Raw genomic sequence first — 13,117 nt, forward strand, 5'->3', positions numbered from 1 at the left:
AAACACCAAAAAACGACAAAACAAAAACCAATTTGGAAAGGTGCTAATCATTCTATCATGATGGTTTTGTATAATGCAAAACCACATGAAGGGTTGAAAATCTCTTTTTTCAAAACTCTTATGGAGAGACATTGAGAGTAACTCTGGGTGATAGTTACATCTGTTTTATTTTTGTAGCCAAATTTCTGGATATTTTACTCGTGTCTTTTTGCATCTTGTCTATATTATCTTACACTGAATGCATGAAGATGTGCATTCCATGGTCATCATCAGAATCACTCTATAAACCAGAACAATGCACGTGGTTCATTTACACAATTTGCTTCGCTGTACTGCAGAACATGCAGATGACAGAAGTCAAAACAGAAAAGTCCTGATTTATGACTGAAGGAAGAGATGAATGAGTCACTTTAACCAAAATCCTTTTTGTAATAACTCAATGAAAACATTCAAACACTTTGAACAAACACTATGAATGTATTGAATAAGCTTACTGTTTCCAAAATATGTTTTTTTTTGCCATCATCGCATGTGTAGGAACAGATACGGATAATATCTCAGTTTCTTTTGCTTTATTCTTCAGACTGTGGCTTGTTTGGTGTCCCACTGTCAGTTTTACTGGAACAGGATCAGAAGAAGGTGCCAGGCACCAAGATCCCACTGATTTTTCAAAAGGTAAATAAGCACAAGCAAGCCAACTTATTACCTACCTGCAAATGACAATCAATAACATTTTGTCCTGAATTTATTTTCTCTCTGTAGCAAAGCTTACAATATATTACTCTAGTCAAAGTTACAGAAAATTTTATTTGCAGCTTTACTTACTAATTTATTACTTATTAATTTATTTACTTATTAATTTATTAGATGTGGTACTAGGGAATGTGGTTTAGTGGGCAATATTGATGATAATTGGACAGTTGGACTAGATGATACTAGAGGTATTTCCCAACCTTAATGATTCTTTGATTCTACGAATTTAGTAAACTTGATACTTTGCTTTGTATCACACATATTTTGAGGTAAATTAATAGTTTGCTTTTTTTTTGTTGTTGTTGCAACTAGTCTGCAATTTATAATAACTGTGAATTATTACTGGTGTGTTCCAGTAGATCTTAGTACTATGTAGAAGTACTTGGATGTCCTCTGGTGAAGTTGAAAAAAAGAATATTTGTGAGATAACTACTTTAGCATCTGAAGGAGGTCTATAGATAGTTTTATTTTTAATAAAAGAGACAAACTCTTTAGAACTGTTCATAGAAGGGGCAAGAGCCATACTAAAGATTTTATTCTACATCTACAACAACTCTAATCCATTTCTAAACTGTGCATTTGTGTGCTCATATGTTGTACATTTGTACCACACATGTACATACATAAAGGCTCCAATATATTAGAACCATCTACCAATAATTTTTAAATGACATCTTAATTTATTCAGTTTGGTTTGTGTTTGACAGTTGATTTCCCAGATAGAAGAGGCAACTCTGGAAACAGAAGGACTTCTTAGAATACCAGGAGTTGCAACAAGAGTAAAGGTAAAACATTATGTAGATTTTTAGCACCCCTAAAAGCTTATTTGATCTCCCTGGTTTTATTTTGTTACAGAAGTATATTTTGAGGCCAGATTGTTATTAAAATCTTCAAAATCATAAAGAAAAGTCTTTTCAGAAAGAAAAATGAATTATATTAGCCAGGAGGCTGATGGTTTGATCCAGTGTAGTTTTGGGGAAAGTTCAAGTTGGAAGCAGAGTCAAGGCTATGTTTCAAATTGAGCTGTGCCAAAATCTCATTAATTCTTGGCACAAGCTTTCTAGCCTCTTGCTTTTTTCCCTGAACCAGCTTAATCATCTGAACAGTTTATACACAGTCTTCTACCCTAGGAGGAAGGTTTTTTTCTGGCATTGTGAGCTTGCTTTAATAGCTAGACTTAACCTACATTACAGAGCAAGGCAGGCAGCATGTGCTGAAGAACCTTTCAGATTTTTTTTTTTATGAACAGCAAACTAACTTCTTAGCTCTCTGAACGCATCCTTGTTAGGCACATCCGTTCATACACACTGACACTTCACAGAGTGGGTGCCAATTACACACAGACTCTTCCCCAGTGTTTTCCTTAGTGCAGGAAACTAAATACACAGTATGATTCATGCCAAGAGTCCATGTGTTAAAAAGATGGTCTGAACTGGCCTTAAATGCTAAAAGATAATTTAAGTGGATTCAGCTGTCCAAAGATGCCTGCCAGCCTCTATCATGTCGAACTTTGTCCAGCAGCTGGTTCACTAGAAACTGAAGGAAGGGAATATTATGGAAACTGGCTTTGTTTATTTACCAGTAACTAAGATTTTTTAAAAACATATTTCCTTCGTTCCTTCTTTTCTACTCTACATCAGTTCTGCCTATTGGAATTACTTTGAGATGATTTTGTTTGTTTACTCCTTATTCTTCATAAAATTAATACAATTTCCTAGGAAGAAGATCATTAACTATTTGTCCATTAAATTTTTGCCTATTTATTTGCAGAAACTGGTTCTTAGAATTAAGTAATTGTTTTGTTAGAAAAAATGTTGCATACTTTTACTTATGTAAATGGAAACCTTCGTAGAAAAATAAATAACTCAGCATAGTATATTATCTCTAATTTCCTTAAACTTTTTTTCTCCTATTGAAAAATAAAAAAAATCCTTCTTATGTAGTTTATAATTGGAAGAAAATATTTTGCTATTTTATTTTAATATTATTTTGTAGCTATAATTCAGATAATGTATTGCATATTTATGATATCCCATAGTTAAATATTTTTACTTTAAAACCTAAGCATAGGTCCATTAGGATGTGTAGTTGACATTTCTGCTCTTGCCCTTCAGATAAAGCATTTCATTTTATCTAGTTTTTTAATACTGCATTAGCTATGCTGATTTAGCCTGAATTTGGATGTAGGAGGTGGTGAGTCTCAGCAGGAAAATTTTCATCTATTTCTAAAGCCTGGTTTTGTTGTTGATGGGAAGAAAATGATACCCACCTGACTTTACACATTTGAGTTAGTATCTTCACACTGCTGACCCTTGTACACAATCTATGGAGACAGGAGTTCTCTCTGGAGGATAGTTGAGAACATCCAATTTTTATATCAACCTGAGTGTTCACATTCTCTTTCCAAATTGAGCAATTTTCCATTTGGGTAAAGTTAAATTCAGTGAGAACAGTATCCTAAAAATTAGCTGTTATTCTATATCCAATGTGCCCTTCTTGTCCAGGTAAGTAATTAAGACTATATTTTTCCTTAGCACTTTCCCTCACTTTATCTTACATACTTCGCAAAACTTTCAAGTGTCTTTCTGCTCATTTTCTGTTTGGAAGAAGTTAGGTGAGGAGAAGAGGCATGTTGAGGGGTGCCTGCAAAGTCACTGGCCTTACTGGAACAGGGATGCTGAGGCTGATTCCCACTCTGCCAGTGGCAAACAAATGGAGTAGGTGCAGGGCAAGAGCTGTTCCTTAAGGGCGACTAAGACTGACTCACTCATTACAGAGTGTTTCTGTTCTTACATCTCTAGGCCAGTCATAGCACTCTTACAGGAGCAGGGTGGGTGTACAGTGATGTCTGCTGTCAGACTTACGAGGTATCACTTAGTACTGTTTATTCTGTTGCCACTGCTGTAAAACCATATGTTTTGCAGTAGAATCTTCTTCCATAGAAAGCATGTGTAACATCCAGTGGTAGGCAAAGTTGTGCCTGTTTGGCAGCATGACATTCCCTACAGATTGCAAGATACCCAGCTATCAAGTCAAACAAAACTTTTCCCTGTACTTTAAGTAGAGAACCAGCCTCACCTTAATGTATATTTTGATGGAAAGGTGTTTGTCAGCGTGTGTAATTGTTGTATTTGTCTGTGAAAAAGATTATGCATACATTAAAACAGTACCCTTTGGTATGTAGTTTCAAGATAGTTGATTATGTCAGCAACATCTTAATATTTTGTGGGAAGGAGAGGCCATAACCCTTATGCGAGTGAATGTGGTATCTGGTTCTTATTCCAGATGGCTCTGAGGCAGACACATTGGATTTCTTCCTATATGTTTGGCAGTCTGCTGCCCATCACTACTTGTTTGTTTTCAGTGCTTCTGATCTTCAATTTATCTATTTGTAGCAAAAGATCAGCAGCAGATGGAGTTAAGCAACATTTCAGATGTTTCTTTTTTTTTTTTCTTTACCCCTTTCAAAGTAAGGAAAACATTGCTGTGTGTATAATGCATGACTTCTAGCAGACAAGTGTTATTGATGCTGTCTGTATCTACTGCCTTGCAGAGCCTTTGCCAAGAACTGGAAGCAAAATTTTATGAAGGGACTTTCAACTGGGAAAATGTAAAACAACATGATGCAGCAAGTCTTTTAAAACTCTTCATCCGTGAACTGCCTCAACCTCTCCTAACTGTAGAATATCTCAAAGCTTTCCAAGATGTACAGAGTGAGTAGTGTCCTTCCCATTTCAGTTGCAAAGAAATAATACAGTGCAGAGAATTGTTTAATTAGCATAAGTGGCATTTTCACTAATAATATGTAAAAGAAAACAAATCACAAATATTACTTATAATCAGTTAAAAACTGTGTATCTTGCTAATAAACATTAGCAAAGTAATATTTTTCATTGAACATCTACTTTAATAGTTTACTTGTAAAATGAAAGCACATTGTCACTTTTTGTTATGTTTCTAGTGGACTTTAGGAATTATAGAAGAGTTAAAAGAAGATTGTGTAAGGTGGTATCAGTTTATGAATAATATTTGTTTCATAGAATCATAGAATGGCTTGGATTAGAAGGGACCTCAAGGATTATCAAGTTCCAACCCCCTGCCACAGGCAGGGTTGCCATCCACTTGATCATGCACTAGACCAGGTTGCCCAGAGCCCCATCCAACCTGGCCTTAAATACTTCAAGGGTGGGGCATCCACAGCCTCTCTGGGCAACCTGTTCCAGCACCTCACCATTTTCTCAGAGAGAAACTTACCTCTGACATATAATCTAAATCTTCCCTCCTTCAGTTTAAAACCATTCCTCCTTGTCCTGTCACTACCCTTGTAAAAAGGGTATATATACAGAGATTATATATTTATAATCTCTGTTTAAAGGAAGACAACAGCAAAAATATAATAGTTCTACACAAAATTCAAAAAATGGTAATGTATACTGTTTAGCATAGCACATGGAGACTATTTTATCCATTTGCCACAGGAAAAGTTACAACAGAATTGTCAAAACTGCTGATCATCTCTAATCCCTTGAGATCAGCAAGTTCCTGTGGAAACATCCTCCTTTCCAACTGATCGCAAGACAGCAAGCATACCAGCTGAGCTGTAACATAAAGAAAGCAGCTTGGTGGCAGTGAATCAGGAGTGAGAGTCCACATACATCAACACAGTTTGCCTTTTTATGGGCTCAGTGATGATGGCTTATTTCTAAGTGTATTATCAGATAATTCCCATGCTCAAGCAGACAGGCAGTCATTCTTCAAAACTGTGGGCAGTTCCATTCTCCAGGTTAGAAGTTCTTTTCAAGTGCATAGACCTTCGATCAGTGTGACTAGGGGGCTGGAGCTTAAGCCTGTTACATAGTGGTGTTGATTTTGCAGCACTGAGCACAAAGTTAAAGCAGGCCAGAATACTTTCAATGATGCTGACAGCTAACAGTTCATCAAGGTTGTTCCAATTAACAGATATGGTTCAGAGACAGGATGGTTTTTCTTGCCACTTCTGGGCTGTCTTCAAGACTTTTGTAGTTTTACTTATCCAGAAAATACTCAGATAACAGGATGCAAAATGCATGGAGAGAAATAATTTGATATAAAACAGACATAACACTTTGTAGACTCCAGTTGTTTAAATTGCCTGCCATTGTATTGGTTGAGTACAGTAAAATTAGGTATTAGAGAAAAAGGGCCATCTTTGGGACAGTAAATGGTATTTTTCATGATAATGTGTTTAAATAGTGAGATTAGACTTTTTACTATTTAAATACTTAAATGACTTAATTAAAACAATTTATTTTGTTAATTTAAGTGACTGGCAGAAATAAAAGTAGAACATTATTTAGATGAACAGATGGAAAACCTTGATTTAAGTAATAAATCTTAATTTTTTTTTGCTTAGTTTTACTATTGAGTTCTTAATTTAATGTATGTCTTTCTAAGCAGGCAAGTACACTGTTGTCACTATTCACATGTTTTAAAAGACTGTATAATTTACCATTCTCTTATTTGTATCATTTATTTTAACTATGGTAGAAAATAGCAAGCTGTTTTTTATATCATGGATTAACTATTTATTTTTATTTTTATTTTTTCTGTATCTTCCAAATTGTTTTGAATAAAATATATTTGAAATAGCAGTTCTGTTGGAATTCAATTGGAATGCACAAAACCAGATCCGTTAAGCTGTGTCAGATGCAGGTCTTTCTTTGCTTATGTTATGTATGGCTTGATTCATTAGGAATCTGCTGGGAAGGCTTTCCAGAGCACTTCCCCTAGAGTATGACAGGAGGAAGTTTATCACAAGTGACAAACCTGAGAGAGTTGGGGCTCTTCATTGTTCCACACTGCCAGGATTTAGGAGCCATGCTATGTTTCTATGACACTCCCTGCTGTAGATAAGTATTCAGCTTCTTTGCTGTTGGCTTTATCCCCACTGGTTTGCCACTCCAGCTGTTCCTCCTGGTGTCTTGTGGGGGTGACTTGGAAGACAGTGTAACTGTTCAGGCAATCAGAGAAACTGTGAATGAGGCTTTGAACATACTCTTGAAATTTTAGGCACAGGCTCAAAAAGGGAGGAACCATTAGCCAGCTAGTTTTCTCTTTTAACATTGCAAAATAGAAAATCACAAGGTTCTGAAAAATACTGCCAAAAGACAGTTGAGTCATACAGCAACTGAATCACACAAGACTGTTTGGAAGAAAATCAGAAAAGAAGGATTTGCCAGTTCTTTGTCACACCATGACAACAAGCCATGTGCATGCATTCAGCATTTTATAAGAGGTTTCCACTTTAAAATCATGCTTTCTGAAAAGAACAAATGACAATTTTAAAATACTGAAGCTCTTTTGTTTCACTGGCAGATCTTCCAAGGAAGAAACAGCAGCTGCAAGCTTTGAATCTTTTGGTTATCCTTCTACCTGAAGCAAACAGAGACACACTGAAGGTTAGAATTGCCAATACGTTTTTTCCTGCATGAATATTTTGCCTGTTTCTTGAATTCACTATAATGAATGCTGTTGTCTTTCAACTCTTTTTTTTTTTTTTTTTGTTCAAAGTTAATGCTGAAACTAAAGATTCTTTTTTTCATATTTGACAGAACTTCAGAAAAAAAACATGACTTAGGACCCTAATTCCACCCAAATGGCTTTAATAGTATGACTTGAATTTTTTCCAGGAGATTGCAATAATGATCTTCCAGTGAATGACCTTTTCTCTTACAAGTTTCTTATCTATTTTTTTTCTTAGCTGTAGCAGTCATTATTTGCAGGGCAAAAAATAAAATGTGCTAGAATCCTACACATTAGTGTTTGCTTTTATGAAATGAGTTTATCTTTCTGTTTTTATTTCCTACTTTTATCTTTGTCTTTTGTTTTTACTACATAAATAACAAATTGACGCTTCCTACTGTTATTTGCATCACATCACTCATAGGATGTGATTTGCATCACATCACTCAGCATGTCCTTCTGTAGCAGAGCTATCAGAAATCGCTTTCAGAAAAAAAAAATTGCTATTAAAATTTCCATTATCAAAAGTGAATTTGCAGGATTTCTGGGGAATACAGAACATCTTCTACGAAGCCAAAAATATCCTATTTGTTTTTATTGTTTAAATGTATTTTCCTTTTTAAGTTCACTTAACGTGTGGAAGCACTGAGGAGGATTCCTGCGTAGAGTTACAAATATCTGGAACTGAATTAATTGAAGATTGACAGTTTGTAACTGGCCGCTTATCATTCACAATTCAGTGGTTTACCCACTATTCCTGTACCTCACAGAACTAGACTCTCCAATGACAGCTGGCATTATTGTATTCACTTTCATTTTAAGAAAAAACAGCAGTAATGTTTTCAAAAGCATATGGGAAATGCTACTTACACACCTACATAAGAAGTCTTTTGGAAAATCTCACTGTACAGAGCTTTAGAGTGACTTAAATGCTTTTGAAAATATTATTAACATGAATTATTTACTTTGTTCTATAAAGAAGACTTGTATTGCAGTCTTGTGAAGAAGCATATCCACACTTCTTGTTTTTAATGTGGCTTTGTTAGGAATAATGAGATTTTTTCCAAGAACATGTAGTATCATGTTTCAACCTTTTTCATGTGCAAAGTTGAACTTTAAATTCTGCTGTGATTTCAGGTACTGCTCGAGTTCCTCCAAAGGGTAATAGATCATCGAGAGAAAAATAAAATGACACTAAACAATGTTGCGATGGTGATGGCCCCAAACCTTTTCACATTTCAAGGGCTTGGCTCAAAGAGTATTGAACAGAGCGAGTTTGCTATGGCAGCTGGAACAGCAAATGTCATGCGCTTTATGATTCAGTACCAAAAACTTCTCTGGACAGTAAGTATATTCCTAAGGGGAAAAAAAAATCCCATAAATTTCACAAACAAGGCATCTGAACAAAGAAGTAATGTGAACTTATTTCCATGATTTAGAGAAAGATCAGTCAGCCCTGTCCAGCTGGGTTCTTTCTCATAGGTGATTCTGTTGGGAATGAAATAGAATCATTACATATTATGCTCGAGTTAAGCTCTTATGGTCTGAGTTTCAGTATTTAGTATGTACCATAAGTGAACTCAAAAACAAATCCTTGGAGAATATTTTTATTTGTTCTGTTGGTATGCATTGTTACAAGGAATTTACTCTTGTCTGCTTAGAGATACTCACAGGGAACATGGTGTTTAAATCCAGACTTTTGGGCTAGACTTTGCGTTATATAAAGTATGTTTTGATAAAAACATGAACTTGTGTCATGGTCTCAAGGAAACTCTCCCTTAAACAAGACTGGAGAACTTGAACCTTTGCTGTACATCAGCACCTTTAAACAATCTTGACCTTTGCTGCAAATGTGGAAAAGTTATCACCATTGTACAGACTAAGTGCTGAATGAATTTTTTGGCCGAGGAAAGTAAAAACAAGTATAATTTCACTTGTCTTCCACTAAGAGAGATACAACATCACAAGTGCAGTGTTTCTAAAATTATTTCATAGCTTGATATTATTTGAATCCTTAATTACTACTTTGGAATAGATATTATTTTTTCCATTCCTACTTGACAATCTGTAAATTTATAATATTTTGGTTAGTTAGTGATGGAAATGATGAGGTTATTCAAGGCTAACTATCTATATTCATCTAGATTCCCAAGTTTATTGTTAACCAAGTGAGAAAACAAAACACTGAAAACCAGAAGAAGGAGAAAAAGGACAAAGCTATGAAGAAACTTCTGAAAAAGATGGCTTATGATCGGGAAAAGCACGAGAAGCAGGACAAGACTCCTAATGATGTAAGAAAACATATATCTGAAATACTGTACTAATGAGTCTGTCATCTCTCTAGTGTAAAAGTGGATATTGCCAAGAGGATATCTATATTTATTTAAGAGATAATTTCAACAAATAGGAGGTTAATAGATAGGTTTCGTAGTTATGGATTACCATCATGACACTTTTGGAAGGTTGAGCTGTTTATCTTTTCCCTGGATTTTCCAAAATGTTTCTATTCTGAAAAGTGATATCACATAGGTTGTTTCAATGTGAACAATGAAACAAAAGTAGATGAAGTCTGTTTTTGTAGAGGGAATAAGTGGTGTACAATCTTGTGAGCTGAGATCAAACTAAAGATTTCAGTGAATTAGAGACACCTTGTGGTAATTTGCAAAAATACATGGGTTTGAATCTTAACAAATACGAGTACGGCAAAGTGTTAAAAAAGAATTGTCATTTTCTGATAAAAGCAAAGATGGTTAACATATTAAGACAAAAATTAGAATGTGGTGTGTGAATATATTTTCCGTGATATCCACTGGAATTGATATTGCAAATATACATATGCATGTGTATTGCATACATATATAAATGTATATATGCATATATATTTGAGTCTGCCAAAACGTGAATCCTTTGGACAGTTGCATCCAGCATCTGCTAGGACCATATATTTAAGTGTTCCTACCTCATTTTGTATGCAGTAGTGACACGTCTTTAAAATGAATTAATTTCATGAGCAGTACTTTGCCTTACTTTCATATCTATATGACTATGCTTGAAGGAATCTATACACAAAATCAGGAGTTATCTACAGTTTTAAAATAAAGCTAATTAAATATTGACATTTATTGTGTACTGTCTAATAAGGAGAGGATTCTTTGAATACAATTCAGTGGAATTAATGTGAGCTGACACTTAAAGGAATGCTGCCATCCATTGTTCAACATGGAAATAACAGCAAATATGCTGAAATAGGCAAGTGCTATTGCAGCTTCACATATCAGAATATTTTTTTGTAATTCAGTGCTGATGATTTTTATAGTAAAATATGTCTTTTTAATCCACTAGAGAGTTATGACTGAAGTCTCATGTAATGCTTACCCAAAATTCTTACCTAAACATAAATGGAAGGTTGTTATCAAATAATTTTCTTTAAGCCCCAGAAATCTCTGGGGATTCCCTGCAAAATTAAATAGTAGAATTTTTCACTCATTTCTCACTCCTGCTCAAAGCTTTCCATAATTAGGGTGCCTGGGAACACAGTACTCTTAAAATCATATTGCCAGGTATGATACGGCTTCATTGTGAATGACATTTATACGTTTTTCTGTGTGGCTGAAATTGCCTCAACTCTTTCAATTCTTTAAGAAAAAAGCTTCCCCTTCCACCCCAATTATGAGTTTGTACTGCCTTAGCTTGAAATTGAGGTGATTTAACTGTGCAGTTCCTGGACTAAACTCCACCATTAGATGGCAAGTGAGGCACTTAAACTTGTGATGAATCACCACTCTGGTGAATGTTGTTTGAAACTGTTGAAAGTTAATTATCTTGCTTGCAGCTGAATAAGATGTAAGTGAAAGTTATGCATGCTGTGGCACCCCATGTGATTAAACACAGATAGCCAGAGCTTGAGTCACTTTCATAATCTTTGGAAATATCTCAATATTTTCTGTGGCAGTCAGCTCATTTGGTAATCTGCATAAATCTTATGTCTCACGAGGCCTTTCTGTCAAACTCTTTCCCCCTTTTAAGAAACAGCATTCAATGTGCAAGCAGAGCAGATTTGGGGCAAAATCTTTGTACAGTGCTGAGTGTGGTTAATGGGATTTATGAAGGCTGATAGCTTTTGGGGGCAGCTAAGCATACAATTCTATGGCCCAAGTTTGTGTTAGGGAGTAAGTCTTTATGCTATGGTGGGTGTGCACAGTGCTCTAGCCAGGCAAAGAAAGATGTCCTCATGACTGCAAATTTATCCACTAGAATAGCTAATAGATACCACCTGTCACTGTATTCTTCTCTATACTGCAATTGTTCCAAAATAAAGGAGCAGCCATGTTGGTGGCAAAGTGCAATGCTTATCTGATACAGCTGTACACAGCTGATTGTCCCAAGTGAGGTGTACTACTTGCAGTTCAAAGAGAACAACTGCATCTCAATTCTTTCAGGCTTTGTCTCTCACTTAGCAAGTTCATTTTGAACTTCAGTTTTATTCTTCATAATCCTTGTGCTTCTTCCTTGGTTGGTATCATTTGCACATTTGGTAAGTATAAATCCATCATCTGAGTTGCAAGTGAAAATACTGTGCAGTTGCTTCATCCTTCTCTTTGTCTAGCCTGATGAATATCCAAGTATGTTATGCAAAGTAATCAACAAGAGACCCACTGCAGATCCTACAGCCAAGTACCTGCAGCTCTTTTGTGAAACAGGTCAAGTCTCTATGAAAAGCCCTAACTTGAGTGTTTTGAATCGTGCTACAATTCCTTCTGCAAGACTGCTCCTGCATGACTTATGATCACTTTTTCTGTCCCACCAGCTTGTATAGTGAATGGACTAGAGGATGTTCATTATCTGTTCTTCTGTAGTTGGGCACCATGAACATACTGTTCAGCTGAGCATGAATAAATGTAGGTAGTGAAAGTGGCAAAATGCATTCATTAGCTAATAATGATTCTGTTTAAATAAACAGAGTAATTACCTTGTTTGATTTCTGACTGTAATGTTACTTCTTGGCGGACATTTCTCATTCTTCTCTCATGCACTCAAGGCAGGCAGCTTTTAAAATCATTTATTAAATGCCTGCTGTACAGAGAAAAGGACTGTTAGCCAACTGAAGTTGAAGAAGACAACTTCATTAAAATCAACTGAAACAAAATAAGACAGAATTGTATACTAAAATGAAGCAAATTTACAGTAAATTTGATAAAAGACCATTTAGGAACAACTGTAAATAGCCTTTTCATCTTTAAAAGTTTCGTATCCTTTTGTTAGGAAGCATGATCCCAACAGTCTGGAAGAAGAGAAAAAAAATGTTTAAACAGGAATTAGTTTTCTATCCAATAGCTACAGCCATTGTTTCCATGGGTGAAGGCCTTAAACAATAGATCAGGCAAATTTAGAGGTAGATATACCAAATTGCTTTTTGAGATCCTTTGCGGCCCTATGAATCTGATTGCATGATTACTGCGAAACAAATTCTCAGTGAGCACTCTGACTGAGTTGTGAGTGTCCCTGTTCATTGCAGGGAAGTTGGACTAGATGACCTTTAAAGGTCCCTTCCAACTCTAAGGATTCTATGATTCTATGTATGAGTTGAACAGAAAAACGATCCTGCGGAGCCCTCCTTCTCTATAAGTGATATGATTGATATTTGTCATCAAGGATTTTTGGATTGAAATGACATACAAATCAATTATGTAGGTTGACTTGCTGGAGATATTCTAGAGAATAAAAAATAGGGATAGAAAGCTCTTGTAGTGAATATCTGTTTCAATAGGAAATATTTCCTGGAAATAGGGATCACTTGAAGTATTCATACATCATTCTACTTTGTGTTATATTTTTTTTTTTCTTTTCTTTTTTCTTTTTTTTT

The 13,117-nt window shown here is 35.4% G+C and overlaps 1 protein-coding gene across 1 annotated transcript in view; it reads left to right on the top strand.

Annotated features, from left to right (window-relative positions):
- The window catches only part of LOC100544901 (rho GTPase-activating protein 18), a 10,675-nt gene extending 1,082 nt beyond the window's left edge, over window positions 1-9,593 (top strand). The window contains exons 2-7 of the mRNA XM_010707407.1: window positions 538-675; window positions 1,461-1,538; window positions 4,307-4,466; window positions 7,108-7,190; window positions 8,392-8,598; window positions 9,399-9,593. Of these exons, the coding sequence (XP_010705709.1) occupies window positions 538-675; window positions 1,461-1,538; window positions 4,307-4,466; window positions 7,108-7,190; window positions 8,392-8,598; window positions 9,399-9,578 (846 nt within the window). The 3' untranslated portion in view covers window positions 9,579-9,593. The remainder of the gene's footprint in view (window positions 1-537; window positions 676-1,460; window positions 1,539-4,306; window positions 4,467-7,107; window positions 7,191-8,391; window positions 8,599-9,398) is intronic.
- Window positions 9,594-13,117: the final 3,524 nt, after the last annotated feature.

The sequence above is a fragment of the Meleagris gallopavo genome, chromosome 2 (assembly GCF_000146605.3).
Source record: "Meleagris gallopavo isolate NT-WF06-2002-E0010 breed Aviagen turkey brand Nicholas breeding stock chromosome 2, Turkey_5.1, whole genome shotgun sequence".
Lineage (NCBI taxonomy): Eukaryota > Metazoa > Chordata > Aves > Galliformes > Phasianidae > Meleagris > Meleagris gallopavo.